This window comes from Eschscholzia californica, unplaced genomic scaffold, assembly GCF_041429995.1.
Source record: "Eschscholzia californica isolate CP2 unplaced genomic scaffold, dmEscCali1.0.p SCAF_3, whole genome shotgun sequence".
Classification (NCBI taxonomy): domain Eukaryota; kingdom Viridiplantae; phylum Streptophyta; class Magnoliopsida; order Ranunculales; family Papaveraceae; genus Eschscholzia; species Eschscholzia californica.
This window is the reverse complement of record NW_028238420.1, coordinates 26,304,749-26,323,027: the sequence shown is the minus strand read 5'-3', so window position 1 is coordinate 26,323,027 and position 18,279 is coordinate 26,304,749. Positions and strand designations below refer to the sequence as shown.

The 18,279-nt window shown below is 37.5% G+C and overlaps 3 protein-coding genes across 5 annotated transcripts in view; 2 read left to right on the top strand and 1 right to left on the bottom strand.

Moving 5' to 3' along the window:
* The first annotated feature begins 294 nt into the window (after positions 1–294).
* On the top strand, positions 295–3,528 carry LOC147549233 (uncharacterized). 2 transcript variants are annotated; one of them, XM_086670966.1, is made up of 6 exons: positions 295–1,397; positions 1,524–1,658; positions 1,739–1,927; positions 2,018–2,197; positions 2,949–3,038; positions 3,119–3,528. In XM_086670966.1, the coding sequence occupies exons 1-6, from the start codon at positions 519–521 to the stop codon at positions 3,326–3,328; spliced, it is 1,683 nt and encodes a 560-aa protein (XP_086527092.1). In that variant the 5' UTR covers positions 295–518; the 3' UTR covers positions 3,329–3,528. The 2 variants fall into 2 exon arrangements, with proteins under 2 accessions (XP_086527092.1, XP_086527091.1); XM_086670965.1 differs by having other exon boundaries at positions 376–1,397; positions 1,518–1,658.
* Positions 3,529–10,466: 6,938 nt separating this feature from the next.
* On the top strand, positions 10,467–16,361 carry LOC147549232 (protein MALE DISCOVERER 1-like). 2 transcript variants are annotated; one of them, XM_086670964.1, is made up of 14 exons: positions 10,467–10,954; positions 11,207–11,636; positions 11,723–11,855; positions 12,087–12,158; positions 12,322–12,465; positions 12,560–12,703; positions 13,352–13,438; positions 13,536–13,597; positions 13,688–14,143; positions 14,246–14,436; positions 14,524–14,656; positions 14,754–14,911; positions 15,013–15,201; positions 15,677–16,361. In XM_086670964.1, exons 2-14 carry the CDS (start codon positions 11,528–11,530, stop codon positions 15,935–15,937), a joined length of 2,139 nt encoding a protein of 712 aa, XP_086527090.1. In that variant the 5' UTR covers positions 10,467–10,954; positions 11,207–11,527; the 3' UTR covers positions 15,938–16,361. The 2 variants fall into 2 exon arrangements, with proteins under 2 accessions (XP_086527090.1, XP_086527089.1); XM_086670963.1 differs by having other exon boundaries at positions 13,352–13,456.
* Positions 16,362–17,542: 1,181 nt separating this feature from the next.
* The window catches only part of LOC147549231 (protein DOG1-like 3), an 835-nt gene continuing 98 nt past the window's right edge, over positions 17,543–18,279 (bottom strand). The window contains exon 1 of the mRNA XM_086668265.1: positions 17,543–18,279. This exon is cut by the window's right edge and continues 98 nt beyond it. Coding sequence (XP_086524391.1) covers positions 17,543–18,279 — 737 coding nt within the window.

The following is an 18,279-nucleotide window of genomic DNA, read 5'->3' as shown; positions in this document are numbered from 1 at the left end:
ATGAAGATATCCTTACTTTGAATAGAAACATGATTGGAGAGAAATATGGGAGATAAATATGCAAAAAGAGATGCATAGATTTCGAAGATAAATCAGTTATAAAATATGGAAAGGTTAGATTAAGGATTATGAAATAATATTTATTCTAGAGATTTGTGTTTTCTCTCTAGATGAGACCAAATGGACTAGATATCCATTTATATTATTTTTTTGGTTTTAAAACCCTTTATAGGATTAGAGAGGATTATATCTACTATTAGGATCCGTTTTTTGGACTATAAGCCTAAAAATTCTAAGAAATAACATCAAAATAATAATGAAAATCCATAGACCGTCTTCTCCATTATGAAAGGAAATGTACATAGCTTGACGGACATGAAATCTATGAGCCAAACAAAATCTTGATTGACTCACTCGACCCCTAAAAGTAGAAGCTGCAAATGAGATAGGTAACTCTTCTTGTTCCAGGCTTCTGTCTCTGTCTCTTTTGGTCTAATTACTGCTCCAAAATCTAAGATATGGATTCTTCTCGGGGAGGAGTTTCTTCCTCTTCTTCTTCTTCCTATTCTTCCCTGGAACAAACATGGATCAATGAAGTTCTTTATTTACATTCTCTTTGGCATCAAGGTCCCCCTCGTAACCCTAACCCAAATTCCAACTCTATCATCAGGAACATCAACAACAATATCCCTCCTCGTAGTTCCACTGCTTTCAAGAAAGATACCAAGAAGAAGAACAAGAAACCCAAAAACCCTAAAATGCCAGGGAATAAGAAGAACGAAACATCTGAACCTGAACCAGTTTCAGAGGTTGAATGGCCATGCGAACCAATTCCCCAACCCCGGGGAGAGAACAAATGGCCTGATCATCCACCTGGTCCAAGCTCAACCAGATATATTTCACCTGAAGAACAAGAAAAGTTGAATGCAATTCAGTTCCAAAAACTCGCTATGAAAGCTTCCAAAGATTTTTTCTCAAGGAAGTTTGGTTTGGACGGAAACAATGATGAAGATTTATTAGAAGAAGAAGATTTTATTAATGACTATGAATATGATGATGATGATGATGAAGGTGAAGAAGAATCTGAAGAGTTCAAATTTTTCTTGAAGGTTTTCACAGAACATAAAGAATTGAGGGATTATTATGAAAAGAATTGTGAAAGTGGGGAATTCACTTGTTTGATTTGCGGAGTAATTGGAAAGAAAAGTAGCAAGAGATTTAAGAGTTGTGCTTCACTTGTTCTGCATTCTGTTTCGAAAACAAAGCAGAGAAGGGCACATAGAGCATTTGGAGGAGTTGTTTGTAGAGTTCTTGGTTGGGATATAAATCGGCTTCCGAGTATTGTTCTCTCCGCCGAAGGTCCTCTCAGTCGTCTCCTCGCTGAAACTGATTCCCAAGTAAGTCAAGAATTAGTGATTAATCATATATTAAGAAAAAAAGAACTCTTATGTTAGTGAAATAGTAAATGGAGTCAATTTTTGTGTTTTTGGAATGAAATCTTATGATATTTAGCTTAGAATCAGGTGGCAATTGAGGAGGTTGGCAAGAAAGTTGTGGATGCTGTAGATGTTGATATTGCAGGTTGTGATCAGAGGGAGGTCGATGATGGAGGTGTGAGTTCTCTGGGTGTCGTCGGTGACAATGCAGCTGATTATGAGGTTTGGTGAATATACATTTTAGTTCTTGTTCTTAGCTAGTGGGGTTTTTGGTATATGATTTTCTTGAAACATCTTGTTAGGTGGGTAGAAAGGAAAGTGGCAGTAATGATGAAGAAAAGGTTCTTGATGAGGAAATTCTAGATAATGCGGGACCTAGAGATGGAGAACCCATGGATTGCAATGAATGTGGTGATGTTGTAGGTGATGAGCGGAATGATGCAGTTTTAAGTTCCATTTGTGATGTAAATGGTCCATCGGCAGATTGTGAGGTTCGATGATTATTTGTACTTTAGTTCTGAAGTGATAACAGTGTCATTGTCAGTTTGGTTTGGTGTTCTCTTAAAGGTAGCAACTTGCAGGTAGATAGAGTGGATACAAATGTCGAGGATCAAAAAGAGGCAGTTGAGAAAGAAAGTGTAGATATATTGAGAACTAACAGTGGAGAACCCATGGGTGTCAATGCCAATGGTGATATTGTTGGTGCTGTTCAAACGAATGATTCCACGGCCAATGTCAATGTTTATTTGAGAGATCGACAGGTTAGATGAATACATAGTTTTAAGAGGCACTTGATGCTTATGCTTCGATATTGGCCTGTGACCTTAATATTGTTGACCTCTTGCTTGTTTTTGTCAAGTTCTCATTGTTTTTTAGGTTTTAAACTTTTAATATCATAAAGATTTTGCAATTTTTATCACACCAGTATACACAATCTGAATAAAAAATGGGCAGCTAGGTTGAGACAAGTTTTGAGACAAGTTTTTAGACCCATTTCAGCTAACCAATCGTTATATGTATTTTGCATCGATGTTTATCTTCAGATCTCGAAAACTGTAAAAGAAGTAGTTGGACGACCTATGTCAATTAGTCTGTCAAAGAAAAATGTGTCGACCCAACATCGTATATAACTATTGGATAAATTTTCTTTAGACGAGGCTTATACCTTGGTGTTGTGTTGATGCTAAGCTTTACCTTATTAAAGCACATTGCTCATCACTTAAAATCGTATTTGACAACATAAGCTTGGTCTTGATAGTTGATACGAACACCTAAAAATGAAGATCCCTTGGATTGCAACACAAATAGGGATTAATTTGGTGATGACCATAATGTCGTTGTAACATCCAGATGTGATGTTTACCATCAATTGGTTTTTAGAGGAATGATTCTACTAGAGTTGTTAATTTTCATTCAGAAGAGTGTGCGGTTAGATGCTAGATAAATATTCGTTTTCTAGTTCTTGACAATGGGTTATTTGTAATTTGATCTCATAAACTTTACATATTGCAGGTGGCTGTAAATAAAGATGATGCTAATGATCAAGAAAAAGCAGTCTATGAAGAAATGTTAGATACACCTGAAGCAGTAATAGGAGAGCAGGTGCATTTTCAGTTAAGATCTATAATGATGGTAGCAAACCATGTCTTTGTCCGATGGGTTTTACGAAGCATTTGTTGCAGGTGAGTTGCAGAGAAGACGGTGATGATCATAGAGCAGGACAAGAGTTAGAGAAAGAAGACGGTGATGATCATAGAGCAGGGCAAGAGTTAGAGAAAGAAGACGGTGATGATCATAGGGAAGGGCAAGAGTTGGAGACAGAAGATGGTGGTAACGAGCACCAAGCAGGCCAGGAAGTGAAGATAAAAGAGCGTGATGCACTTGAAGTATAAAGATTTTTCAGGAGATGGCTAATTAGCTATCTATGTGAACAGAAGATAAAAAGTAAGAGAAATAAAACTAGGTATTGGTGGCACAACATCTATTTGCTTTTCCAAAACCGTTCAGTGCTGTTAGTTATGAACTTGAGTTTACATATTGGGGAGATTTTGACATAAATAAACCTTGCTTTAATATCAATATTAGGATTGCAGCTATGATAGTTTAACATCGCTCGCGAGAGTGTCCGGCGCTGGCTATAGGTGTACGCTCAAACTTAGTAAGTGTCGAGGCTTTTCGGGGGCTCGTGGAGCCTTCGCCAAGAACAAAACCACGTACGACGTACCTATGCGAGGTGTCCAAAGCGGGGACTCTATACACTCAAACTGGACAAATACCGTTACGGGTTCGTGAAATGGTGAAAATTCCCTGCCCCCGAAACAACCCTAAATTTTCAGAAACAACCCTAAATTTTGAAGCTTCTCCTCAAATTCATGTTTCAGCTTGAAATACAACTCATAACTCATCAAGTATACTTTTTGTTGATTAGCCTTAAAAGAATCGGCTAACTCGTAACGGTTTGTTCGGGGATAAAAATAACAGGAAATTGGGCCGGAGGCCCAATTTCTTGTATTTTTTTGTTAAAAAGACAACCCATCTTTTTAACTTGCTAGGCCCCAAGTAAGTTATAAAAATAGACTTGAAGGACACTTTAAAAAGCACCAACTTTTTAAGAGTCAAAAATACCCTTCATTCAATTAGAAATACCTAGTAATAATCTAACTAATAAATCAGGAGCTTGAGTTTTTCTCATGAACGAACCGAGTTGGATTGTCGACGATGATTAGAATTTCTGGGGTTTGAATCGATTTTGGCCATAAGATAAGTTGATGTTTTTAGGTTTTGGTGATTTAATCTATTTGCTTGTTGTTTGAAGAGGCTTTTAAGGGGTTTGATTTAGTTTTTGGTTCTAAATTCTAGAGAGAGAAAGTTTTATATACTTTCAATGGAAGGAGAATTTGATAGTGTTTCAAGGTATAATCCAACTTCTTCGTTGCTTTATTTTCATTGAGTTATGAATGGTGGATGACAATTTGTTAGTTTTGATGTTTATGTTCAAACTTATTTGTTGGATTTATATGGAAGTTGTGAAAGTATAGTTGATGCAAGCAATGTGTTTGATAAAATGCTTGAAAGAGATGTTGTTGCTTGGAATGCGACGTTAGTTGGTTATACAAGACTTAGGTTGGTTGAAATAGCTATAAAGTTGTTAGATGAAATGCCTGTGAGAAATATTTTTTCTTGGACAATCATGATTGGTATTTATGTTCAAATTGAGAATTTCATGAAAGTTTTGGAAGTTTTTCGAAGAAATGTAAAATGATTGCTAGAGCTTATAAAATGACTATTATGAATTTGTAGGGGTTTTAGCTAGTTTTTCGATACAACATTCTATTAGACAATATATAATAATAAATCAATTCAAAAACTAATTTGCAAACCATTTGCATGGCATTGCAAGGTATTTGCAAGGCTCTACAAGGTATTTGCAAATCTTTGCAAGGCTCTGCAAGGTGTTCGCAAGGTTGTGCAAGGTATTTGCAAAAGTCATGCAAGGTGTTCGCAAGGCTCTGCAAAGTTTTTGCAAGGCTCTGCAAGGTGTTCGCAAGGCTCTGCAATTTGTTTACAAGGCTAACCAAGGTGTTTGCAAAAACCATGCAAGGTGTTTGCAAAAACCATGCAAGGTGTTTGCAAGGCTCTGCAAGGTGTTTGCAAGGCTTTGCAAGGCAGTCCAAAGTGTTTGCAAGGCAGTGCAAGGTGTTTGCAAGGTATTTTCTTAGACTAGGGTTAGGTTGGTCTTTTTACTTAAATTGAAAATTACATAATTGCCATCAGGGAGGTGAAGCCTAAAAAATTTTGATGAATCCTTTTTAACCAAAGACATAATTTCTTAGGGAGTTTTGGCCAAATTCCCGTCCTTAGTGATGCCTTATCCTAAAATTCTGAATTTTGCTTACTTGAGTTTATTAATAATGAAAGATAGTTACTTATCCCTATTTAGTTGTAGTTTCATGGATTTATCCTACACAAGAAGCACTATTCTTCTACTGTTTTGCTTGGACATTCACTATGAATATCTCAAGTCGTCTCAATGGTATATCTGGTGGCTCAATTTGCAAGATAATGAGCTTTCTCGTTGTATTTTCTATTGGACTAATATAATTCATAAAATATTAAATTCTTGTTTATTTCTTCTATTTGCTTTATGATTGTTCGGGGGATTCAATGAGGGTTTGTTCGTTTACCTTGCAGATGATTAATAGTTGCTTGATCGTCTCTTTCAACGATAACATATTGTATGTGTAAGGATTTCAGCCGTTAAACTATTTCTAAGATTGTCTTTGTTTTGCTTCTTCATTAATTCTGGTTGTAGTGGTGATTGATTTTGCCTTGAGGACTTAAAGATATAGAGTTAGAAGTTTATTATTGAACAATTATGTATGCACGTTTCTTCACATGATATAAATAAATACAACACTATGACTTATGGGCGACAAAAAGACATTTCTTCACATGATGCATCAGCTGGTTTCTAAACTCAAGGCCGTCAAAAACAGAATTATTCAATGGAAGGGTACAAGGTTTAATAACCTTAATACCCAGGCAGAAGTGGCCAGAACCACTATGCATGCGAATCAGGAAGAACTAATCAACGACCCATTGAACCCGGAAGTACGTGTTAGTGAAAGACTAGTTGTGAATGATTATGTTACTAAAATGATGGCAGAGATCTCTAGTAAGAAACAACAATCCAGAGTGAAATGGTTGACGTTGGACGATCAAAATACACGTTTTTTCAGTGTTCGTTACAGGAAAGAAAATCCCGCAACAGTATTGTGAAGATACAGGATGAAGAGGGGTTAGTGATTACTGATATAGACATTATACCAACTCGGTTCGTAGACTACTATACAACACTCCTAGGCACTACATCATGAGACACGAATGAGGATGAGGTATTGGTCGGCCTGGAGTTTCCTCAGACCCTTGATTATCAGGCTGCTGAACAGCTTGAGTGTAGACCAACTAGAGATGAGATACTTGAGGCTCTCTCTGCAATTGGAATGGATAAAGCTCCGGGACCGGACGGCTTCTCTTCTTGTTTTTTTAGATCATTGTGGGAACTAGTTGGTGATGATTTCACACGGGCTATCCAGTGTTTCTTTCGATCTGGTCGGCTTCCCCGGGAGGTAAATTCGACTCTCATCTCTTTAATACCCAAAATTACTAACCCTACTACCATGGGTGACTACAGACAGATCTCTTGCTGCAATGTGGTATACAAATGTATTACGAAGATCTTGGCGAACAGACTTAAGCGATATGCGGCCTCACTTGTTAGCGAGACTCAGTCGGCTTTTATCTCAGGCAGGTTGATTCAGGATAACATTATTTTGGCTCATGAGTTGGTTAGGGACTATGGTCTTTCTCGGGGAACTGACAGATGCACGGTCAAGATTGATCTCCGGAAGGCGTACGATACAGTCCGATGGTCATCACTATTAAAGATCCTCAAAAAGTTTGGCTTGCCGGACAGGTTCATTGGTTGGGTAGAAGAATGTGTATCCACCCCTCGTTTCTCTATCATGATCAATGGTGGTTCCCATGGTTATTTTGAAGGCAAGAAGGGACTTCGACAAGGTTGCCCGTTGTTCTCCCTTATCTCTTCGTGATGGTGATGGAAGTCTTCTCGGTACTAATCAATAAACAACTCCAAAATTGTAGTCTGAAACTCCACCCTTAGCTGCAGAAACCCTATCGTTACTCACCTTTGTTTCGCTGACGATCTTATGGTTTTCACGAGAGGTGACAGAGGATCGGCGGAAGCTCTCCAACAGGTTATCAGTGATCTTTTCAAGAGCACGGGAGTTGCCGTTAATGTGAATAAGAGTACAATTTTCTGTGCAGGTATGACAGAAAACCAGACCAGTGCTATGAAGGAAGTTCTCGGATTTCAAGTCGGTGCCTTACCCATTAGATATCTCGGTCTTCCACTGGTCGCTTCTCGTTTGGCCTATAAGGACTGTCTTCCGTTACTTAATCAAATACAGGCTAGGGTGCAGTCGTGGAAGGTTCGGTTTCTCTCTTATGCAAGTAGATTGATTCTTATTAAGACGGTGTTGGGCAGCATGCTAGTTTTTGGGCCTCGGTCTTCATCCTCCCGAAGCGAGTCTATAGAGAAATTAACAACATTTTTAATCGGTTCCTTTGGAAGGGGTTGGAAGAGGGTAGCAATAGACCGGCAGTGAAGTGGATTGATGTGTGTCTACCAAAGAGTGAGGGGGGTCTAGGTATACGTGACATTGAAACGATGAATTTAGCAATGAACCTCAGACACGTGTGGGATATCATAAGCGAGAAGAATACATTATGGGTTCGATGGGTGAAGAGTAACTTGATAAGGGGGAAAAATTTCTGGACGATGGTTGTTCCTAAGAGTTATTCATGGTGTTGGCGACGGATTTTTGGTTGCAAAGAGTTGGCTCAAGGAATGGTGAAATATCTTATACACGATGGGCAGAACACATTCTTTTGGCGAGATATATGGCATCAAATGGGGTCTTTAACTGAATATTTTAATTTAAACCGAAGTTTGGACTCTAGCATGAGAGAGGATGCCCGGGTTGCTGATTTCTTACATATGGGACAATGGATGTTCTCAAATCAAAACAGGTTTGCTTTTGGAGAAGTTTTCAACACTTTGCACGAAATTGAAGTGGGTGGAATTGAGAGGGATAGGGTGGTTTGGAAAATCACTCCGTCGGGTGAATACACGGTCAGGGATACATATAATTCGCTTCGGCGAAAAGGTAACTCGATACCATGGTCTTCACTTATATGGTGTTCGGAGGGAATCCCTAAGCATCAATTTATTTCTTGGATTGCACTCAAAAGAGGTTTAAAAACGAAAACCAAGCTTCGAGCATGGGGACTTGAAGTGGATGACGTATGTCCTTTATGTCAATGTGACATAGAGACTGACGAGCATATATATTTTATTTCAATGTAACTACTCGAAAACAGTGTGGACAGACCTATTATCTCTGCTTGGTATTCGTAGGAATTACACAGGGAATTGGACTGAGGAGATCGTATGGTGCACAACAACATTTAATGGCAACTCGGTACTTGGAAGGCTCGGCTGTCTTACTTTTTGTGGATTTATTTATCACATTTGGAGGGAACGAAATAATCGTGTATTTAGAGGGGGGCTAAATCAGCTGAACTGTTGTACAGAGGTGTGGTCAGTGATGTTATGATCAAGGTAGCAACCTGGAAAACAAGGCCCAAAGGGTCTGCCGAAGCCCATCAAATCCTTGAACGGTGGAATCTGGCCATTCCTTTGAGGCTAGAGGAAACCGTCTCCTGCAAATGGGTTGGCCCAATGATAGGGCAAGTCCTATAAATACAGATGGGTCGTATGAAGCTGAATTGGGTGGATTTGGCGCAATTATTCGCGATCATGGGGGCAACATCATAGTAGCGGCAGCAGCAAAAACAGGAAGTATTTCAGTTATAATGCATAAAATGCAAGGTATTCGAATGGGATTACAGTTGGCTATTAAGTTCGGTACGAGGAGAGTGAAGATCGCAACGGATTCAGCTCAAGCAGTTTCGATATTGCAATCTGATTTGGAGGCGCCTCCATGGCGATTAGTCAGGATAGTTCGAGACATTCGTGAGCTATGGACACAAATGGAAGATTGTTCTATCATACATGTCTACCGTGAAATTAACCAAGCCGCCGATTACTTATTAAAGTTAAAGCCTACCATGGGGTATCAGGAGATGGAGGGTAGCATGTTACCTGCTGACTTATTAAAGATTGCTTTGGAAGATAAAAATGGTATAATTAGAATCAGAAACATGAAATAGTACCGTGAGAGTTAGGACATACTTTATTTCCTTTGCTTGTTTTTTGCAGTTGTTAGTATTGTTTTCATTACTTTTATTTAGGGTCGGAACCTCCAACCCGTTTATTTATTGTAAGTGTCGGGCACATTAACCCGTTGATAAATTCAAATAAAAAAAAAAAGACAAAAAGACATTCTTTTCAATGGGTTTATATGTACAGGCTTGACAAAGCTGGGTACACATACAAATCTATGTGGTGCTTTTGTACCCGTTAGATCTAATACTGCTTATGATCTTGAGGTCCATCAAAAACCACTCCGATGAATCAATGGCTGAATGTAGATAGTCTGCATATGTGGGACAAACTCTTTTCCCAGTTTTTGACTCACAAATAAGAGCAACTCAAACCTAAGGTTGCGGAGGAGGGCGCTTGGGGCTGAGCTGAGACTCAGCCCCAGCAAGTGTTCAGTTGACTTTTAATGTAGAGTCCACTGAGAGCTTCCCCACATGAGCGTTGGTGTTCCAACAGTCATGTGGGTAATCCCCATGGCAGTTAGAGCAAATGTAACGACTAAAATTGGATTGAATCCCTATAAATAAGAACCAACACATAATTAAAATAATAAAAATAAAAATAAAAAATAAAAAATAAAAATAAAAAATAAAAATAAAAAATAAAAATAAAAATTGAAAATAGTTCACATACGAGTTTAGCACGTACACTAAACCAGACACGTTTTCCCACTTCTATAAAAAATTCACACACGTGTTTGACGCAAGCACAACTTTCAGGTCTAAAGCTCTTCAAGGAGTGAAGTAGATTATTTATATTTTTTTTTGGGAAGTTTTATAAGGCCTCCCCATGAATCATTTTACTTGGTAAATTATCATTGAGGGGGGGGCCTTTTAACAAAAATGAGGGCGCCCTATAAAATCTCCTTTTTTTTTTTTTGCTGAAAATAATTGATTATTTTGAGTCCCTTAATTTAATTTCCGGTAGAAAATTAATTTTAAGCCTAAAGCCCCTCTTCAGTTAGACATGCTCTACCTTCAACAAAAAAAAAAAAAAAAAAAAAAAAAAAAAAAATAATAGACATGCTCTAAGCTTTTGAGGTAAGAGGGGGAGAAAATAGATAAGAGTTATTTCATCAAAAAAAAATAGATAAGAGTTAAGACCAAAGTCAACAGGGGGAAAACCGCGTTCGAATAAATAGGGAGTGGGGACCAAAAACCACCACAAACCAGCCGCATTAAAACAGATTAGGTTTGCCGGCAGAGTGTCAGTTAATGGTGGCTGGTGAAATCCCTTCCCCACTTCCAACGTGGTTCTCACATTCCCCAAAATCAACAAAAGAAAAATAAAAAATAATGAAATCAGTTAAGGAGGAGGAGGAGAAAGTAGTTGTTCGGTCTTGGAGAGTTTTTAGAGAGAGAAACAAAAGGAAAGAAAATTTTAGAGAGAGAAAATTATTTTCCCACCATGCGGAAGCTCCTTCTTCTTCTTCTTCTGTTAAAGATTATGGCTGATCAAACCCTCTGAAATTCTATTGGTTTAAGGGCAGTGAGGGAAAAATATTTTATAATTTTCTTTCTTTTTTTGATATTTTTTTCTCTGCTGCCTTTGTCATTTTCATTTTCTCCTCCTTTCCCCCATCTATCTCCTCCATTTTCTTCCCCCATACAAATTCCGTTTGAAAAATTCAAGACATCATCAAATTCTTTAGGTAAAATTTACATCAACAAGAAAATCTACCCAGATTCTAAGCGGAAATGGTATTTGGATTGTTGTGATTAGTGTTTTCTATGATTCTGATCAACTAAAGAATGAATCACGGCAAACCACATAGAATTTCTGTTAATAAGTTTTCGGTTCTAATGTGATTTTAGGGTTTTGAAGGATCTTGTTTTTTGATTATTATTCTAAATGTGCTTGATTAAATGTTGTATTCTAATTCTGTTTTGTTGTTCTTTTTCAGCTCGCATTCGGGTTCGAAGATTAATTATTGTGTTTGAGCTCTGCTTGGATTTGAATTTGAGAAACCATAAACAATGAAGGAGTCTGATCATTTGTTATAATTAGGTTAACTATATAATCTGCGGTTTTTTTGTGCATTTTCTATATACAAACTAGAATTGTATGATGTTTTAAGGGTCTGAGAAGATCAGAAAGGTACAGTTATATCGGAAAACCTGGCGATTTTGAATAGTAACGGGTTATTCGACTCTTATTGTTACTATTACTACCATTACTACGACCACTACAATCATAAACAAGTGTATTTGGAATCTGTTAAGAAATGGGGAGTCAATGGAATCCTATTGGGTTCCAACTCCACAAGGTGAATTATGTTGTGTTCTTGATGATTCTCTTTAACATCCATGAATGCAAGTCGCTTAATCTTGAAGGTATAAATTGTTTCTGTTTTAAATTTTTTGTTCGATTTTGATTGTTGGTTTTGGGTTTTTGATTTTAGTTGGTCATGTAAATATAGGATTGGCATTGTTGGAATTCCGAGCAAATGTCGAAAATGATCCATATGGTGTGTTTGAGAATTGGAATTCGAATGACTGTGATCCTTGTTCGTGGTTTGGTGTCTATTGCGAGGATGGAAAAGTTTCCGTTTTGTAAGCAATTTAATTTCTTTTTTGTTTACTTTCTTTTCTCCTAAAATTTTCATGCGCGAATAATGTCTTTCTTTGCGAAGTTAGAGGATAATATTTTTCTACAGAACGGGTTGATTATTTTAAATTAGAGACACTTTTCAAATTTTATTGAGGCGAGCTAGGTTTGAATATAATCCATACGGACATTTTGTAAATTCGGTTCTCTAAACTCTTTGGGCACCATTCATGTAGGGATCTAAAGGGCTTTTCTTTGGAAGGTATACTGGCACCTGAGCTTGGGAAGCTCAAACACTTAAGATCTCTGTAAGTGATACATTACGAACACGTACATTTGCAGTTTATAACTTCCTGTGATACCGAACAATATCTTCGATTCCTTCTTGCAGTTTGAGGAAAAATCACATGTATTAGTCTTGATTGTTTCTCGTCATTAAATTTTTCCTCATTGTCTTCTGAATGTTGGTAGTGTACTCGAAGGGAACAACTTCAGGGGTGTCATCCCTAGTGAGATCGGAGGGCTTGGGAAGCTGGAGCTGTTGGACTTGAGGGCTAATGAGTTAAGCGGAAATGTTCCCGCTGAAATAGGCCAGATGCATTCACTTAAACACTTGTGAGTATTTGTCATTTTTTTAGCTCTCCCTTATTATTTTCAGCTCAAAAGTCATCAATAAGTTCACTTAGGCTGTTTTTTCTATGTATTCTAGACTACTTTGCAAAAATAAATTCCACGGTAGCATTCCTCCAGAGCTCGGGAAGCTCAATACGCTGTCTAAGATAGAATTTGATCAAAATCTTTCTCTTGCTTTGGTAACTGGAACCAGCTGTCCACATAGAAAACACGGATACTGGTAAGACTAGTATTCTTTCAGTAAAGATATTTTGTGTATTTTCAATTCATTCTATACTCTATATGGATTCGTTACTTGCCATGAGAACTGGTTTGAGTGATATAATCTATCTTTGTCCCCATCTCCGTTCTAGAATTATTAGGTTTTAAGGACCGTCAAGCAAAAGGTAGTTCATGTAACTCATTTGCATCGATTTGAGCAATTTTTTTGTTCATTGCGCAAATTCATATCAAGGATTGATACTTCAGTAGGCTCATGAACGTTTTCGGGAAAAATTCTTGAACAAGCGGAACTTTTGCTCTTCTTTTAACCAACAATGGCCTGTGAGTAGGTTCAAAATCTTCTTTACTTCCACGATGGTCATTCTGTTAGTCTAGTGCCTATTTATATGTGTTTTACGAATCACAGCTTGGGCTTGTTTGGGGCATTTTCACTTGGCTAAGTTTTTTTCGCTTTTTCGAAACTTATGAAGTTCTTGAAACTTCATTTAGAAGATCAACTAGGTTACCCTTCTGAACTATATTTGCTTACCATTTCAGTTGTGAAATTACAGGCCATTTTGTCGTGAGATTGAAATAATACAGATATCGTTTATATAATATGTCATCTTATGTAGTGAATATCAGCTGATAAACCATGTATTGACAGTGTTTGGCAGAACAATTTGAATAAGGCAGTCTCTTCCGTAATTCCTGTCAGAGAGAAACTACTGCATTATCTCAATGTATTGTCACTGTACGGATACATCTATAAGTCTCTCTCTCTCTCTCTCTGTATATATATATATTGGGAAGAAGAAACTAAAGAATCTGTTTACTTTCTTCTTCTCAAGGTCCTACTTCAGAAGGAGCTCTTTGGATGCCCCTGTAAGGAAACACTATACCAATTTACCAAGTAAGCACAACTAATACCTCGATCTTGTGGCACCTAAACTGAAGGAGGTATTAACTATGTATCAAATTGATTTCGTTCTCTTCTTCACAGGTTCGGATGAAGCATTTACGAAACAACGCTTACAACATATGGTACATTTTGTACGTCGTAAACTGCTTCAAGAGCCCAACAACCTCGCTGCTGAACCAGAGAACGGTGGTAAAGTCCTTGAACAGATGACTACTGTTCCTTATACCCAAAGCAGCGGAGCTTATCCAGCAGTACCAAAAGGCAAGAAGAAACAAGTAGAACCTCCTTTACCACCATCTCCAGGGGATCAATCTGTGCATCAATTCACACCTACAAATTCACAGTCGACTGGGAATGAACCAGTAGCTCAGGCTTCATCTTGGAAGACAATGAAGTATATATATGTCGTTCCAGGAGCGGCATTTCTTTTAACTGTTGCTGCAGCCATGCTCTGTTTGTGTAGGAAGCCTGGAGCCAAAACTATTGGCCCTTGGAAAACTGGACTGAGTGGTCAATTGCAGAAAGCATTTATCACCGGTATCTAAGTCATTAAAAAAATTGATGCTAAGTTACGTAGCTTTATATTTCATTTAAAATTCTAGTGTAGAACTGAAAAGCTTGTTCTGCTTCTAAATTCAGGTGTTCCTAAGCTGAATAGACCAGAGCTAGAAACCGCCTGCGAGGATTTCAGTAATATTATAAACACTCTTGACGACTGCACTGTCTTTAAGGGAACACTATCAAGTGGAGTTGAGATTGCAGTTGCATCAACTATGATTTCATCGTCTAAAGATTGGACGGATAGCTCTGAAATGGCTTACAGGAAGAAGGTATCAACTTTTATTGTCAGTGACTAAACTAGCTTGATACTCTGATATTCCGTGGCACTTTCATGATTATTTCTGAACTTTCCATAGATTGATACTCTGTCAAGAGTGAACCACAAGAACTATGTCAATCTTTTGGGTTTTTGTGAGGAGGACGAACCTTTCCTCAGGATGATGGTGTTTGAATATGCTCCAAATGGGACACTCTACGAGCATCTTCATGGTAAGATAAGATAGTTATATCTTATTAATGTGGGATATAATACAGATGAAATCTCCAGATTGGAAGGCTAAGCGGGTGTCTGATCTTTATTTTGCAGTTAAAGAAATGGAACATCTTGATTGGAATGCTAGGGTTAGGATTATTATGGGAACTGCTTATTGTCTTAAATACATGCATCATGATCTTAACCCACCTATAGCACATCCAAATCTCCAGTCACAAGCTGTTTACTTGACAGATGATTATGCTGCCAAGGTACAATAGTAACCCTGCCTCATTTGTTCCTCATTCTTTTTATTTGGGGGGTTCTTTTTATTTGGGTATTTAATAAAGTCTCTTTATCTGTGATATGGTAGATTGGAGATATCAGCTTCTGTACAGATGCAGTGGCCAAAAGAAAGATATCGGGGCAAGATGAATCAAAATCTGCACTCCCACCACTTGCTGATCCTGAAACAAATATCTACAGCTTTGGTATGTTGTTGCTAGAGATAATTACTGGCAAGCTCCCTCATTCTGAAGAACACGGTTCACTTCTCAGCTGGGTATATTACCTCCATATACGCTTAATCTAGTACTTCTTTTGTTTCTTGGGTTCTTCTGTTTTTTCATGACAACCTTCAACCGTGAACGAATTACTAATGAACAATGAGTATGTACCACTTTTGGGCCTATCACATTTGATCCTAGTTCACATGAATACACATGAACAGAAAGATCCTAGATTTCATTAATCTGTCTGTCTTTCGTCTATGTGGGACTACTCTCACACGCCCACTCGCGGGTGTGGCATACTTTGAGCCTGGAACGTGTCTTAAATTGAGTGACGTAAAACACATGCGAACACTGGACCTATCATGTGTTGGTCTAGCTTAGGTACCATTTTAAGATTTTAAAGTTTCAACCTAAAACCAATTTGGCAATTAGTGAGAAAGTTGGAGATATCATTTACTTCTTCACCAAGTTTCTTTCTATCCATGTAGCACTTTCTCACGGGAAGTTAACCTTTTTATTTGTCAGGCTTCGGAATACTTGAATGACAATAAGAGCTTCAACTCCTTGGTCGACCCTACACTCAAACAAGTCAAGAACAACGAGCTTGACATCATCTGCGAAGTCATCAAGGATTGCATCCAACAAAATCCAACACATAGACCAACAATGAAAGAAATCATCTCAAAACTGAGAGAAGTGATTAATATTTCACCAGACGCGGCTACTCCAAGACTATCTCCACTTTGGTGGGCAGAACTTGAAATCCTCTCAGTTGAAGCTACTTGAGAACTCTGGCTATGCATTTTTTTGTAAGTCAAGTCTCTCTTTCTCTATAGATCTTACTATATGCACAAAAATATAGCTGTATAATCCATGTTTTTTCCCCTCGGAAACCTGTATCATAGCAGGGTTCTTGTGTCCCATCTCTGCATTTATATACCACCAGTTATAATGTTCCATTATTTGATTTTTTTTCCCCCATACTTTCCCCTAGTCATCACAATAAAAAAAGGGTGTGATTTAGGTGACTGTCTCCTAACATAAATAGATGTACTTAAATCTGAGAGTGGACACTGTTATAGTGATGATTTGAAAGTTGTAAGCAATTCTTATACTTAGGGTTGCTGTTGGGGACTGTAGATTATTTGTCTTTTGATCTTGAGAAAGTTTTGCTTACCAAATGAGAATGATTTGGAATCTTTTTATGCAATCCAAGTAGAGAAAACAATGTGTTATACATTGGAAAGGCGCACAATTACAGGAAGAAAATTCTCATAAATGGAGGGCTACATGCACAAAAGATTTTCATTCAATTTATTACATTCTGATTCACCTTCCTTAAAAGACGAAAGACTTCAAAATGTGATAACGCAATCTAGATACTTCGCATGTCACAAATTAAGTCAAAATTTAAGTCACGATCTTTTATATACTTAGCATTGGGGAGCAATCTTTGAGAGACTTCTTCATCCAAAGATTCGCTTGCTCCTCTTGCTTCTTGCTTCCGTATAGGCTAGACCATTTCAGCTAGTAACCTGCCTATTGAATGACTGGTATGTCACAAATTAAGTCAAGATCTTTCGTGCACCTGCTTCATCCAAAGATTCTCTTGCTCCTCTTGCATTTGTATAGGCTAGACCATTTAAGCTGGTAACCTGCCTGTGCAGACGTCTCAGATAGAAAACTATTAGCCATCACCTCGGAATAAGCACAATTTTAAATCCATAGGTTCCAAACATGTCCTATTCTTTTGTTCTTGGAGCACCTGTTTACCACACACGGTAAACCCTTGACTGTGTAGTTGACCTATGCAACTTATCTTGGCTCCCAAACCAAAACAAAAAAGTACCATTTGGGACACTTACCTTCCAAACAACCCTGTCGATTCCTTTAACCCATTTTAGGGCTAGACATTGAATTCATCTTCTTCCTCATCTTCAACTCCCATACAAATTCAGCACAGAAACCAAGTATTATCCCCTGAAGAGATTTCTAATTGAGAGCTTTTGGCGTTATTCTCAGCTACCATTACTCTGTTTCTTAATGAACTAATTTGCTTCTCAAAAAAACATTTGACTATCCAGATGACTATTAAGAGACAAGAAATATAATCACCAAAATAAAACACAATATGAGCTCCACTATTTTGAAACAAACCCCTTTTCCAAAAAGAGAAAAGAGTTCCATTAAACTGCTCCTTTAGGCTTTAATTAATAACTCAGCAAAATTAACTCAAACAGTTGAGGTGTCTTCCTAATTAAGTATCAACTGTAGAAACAGAACTGATCAACCACCACACATCTTGAACAATCAAAAGTCAAAACCCTAGCTAGTAAAATAAATATCCTTATGAATAAAAAAGAAAAAAAAAAAATACATTACCTCTATGTTTTAAGTACTCAAATTAAATTCATGGGTATTGCTAATATAATGGTCAGGATTATTATTTCTTCTACTCTGACCCCATCCATGCATAGAAAGATAAAGTTTCTTAGCAGCAACAAGAAAATCAACAGCTTGTATTGGTGTCAAAATATTAATCAACTCTTTCACTGTCTTCAACCTTAATCTATCAGCATCTTCCCAAATAGAAGCCAATTCTAGGGCATGATCTTCTACTGCTTTACTTAAGTACTCATTACTACTACTATTACTACTAATACCTTTATGGTGATGAGCTTGAGTTGACTCATCATCAAAAACCAAACCAATTTCACCAATATCTTCTTGTAATCCTTCCATTCTATTTGAAATCGCATCTTCTTCTCTAACAGTTATGTAATGAAGTTCGTTAATGGAGTTTAATTGATCAGAAGAGAGTTCACCCATGTTTCCTCTTGTTACGCCTAATAAGAAATCTGTTAGATGAGCTTCAAGTTCTAAACCACAAAGTGTGTAAATGAGTTGAATTGCTAAAGTTGGTCTACAACCAGCTATCCATAAGAAAGAATTCTCAAATGGGGTACACCAAGTTGGTGAGAAAGAAGATGATGGATCTTCTTTAACTAGTAATACTCTTTTTTCATGGTATTCTTGAAAATGCTTGATGTTTTTTTCTGCTAAAAGTTTGAGTCTTTCTTCATTTCTTCTTTCTTCTTTTGCTGCTTGATCTAATTCATCTAAATCTT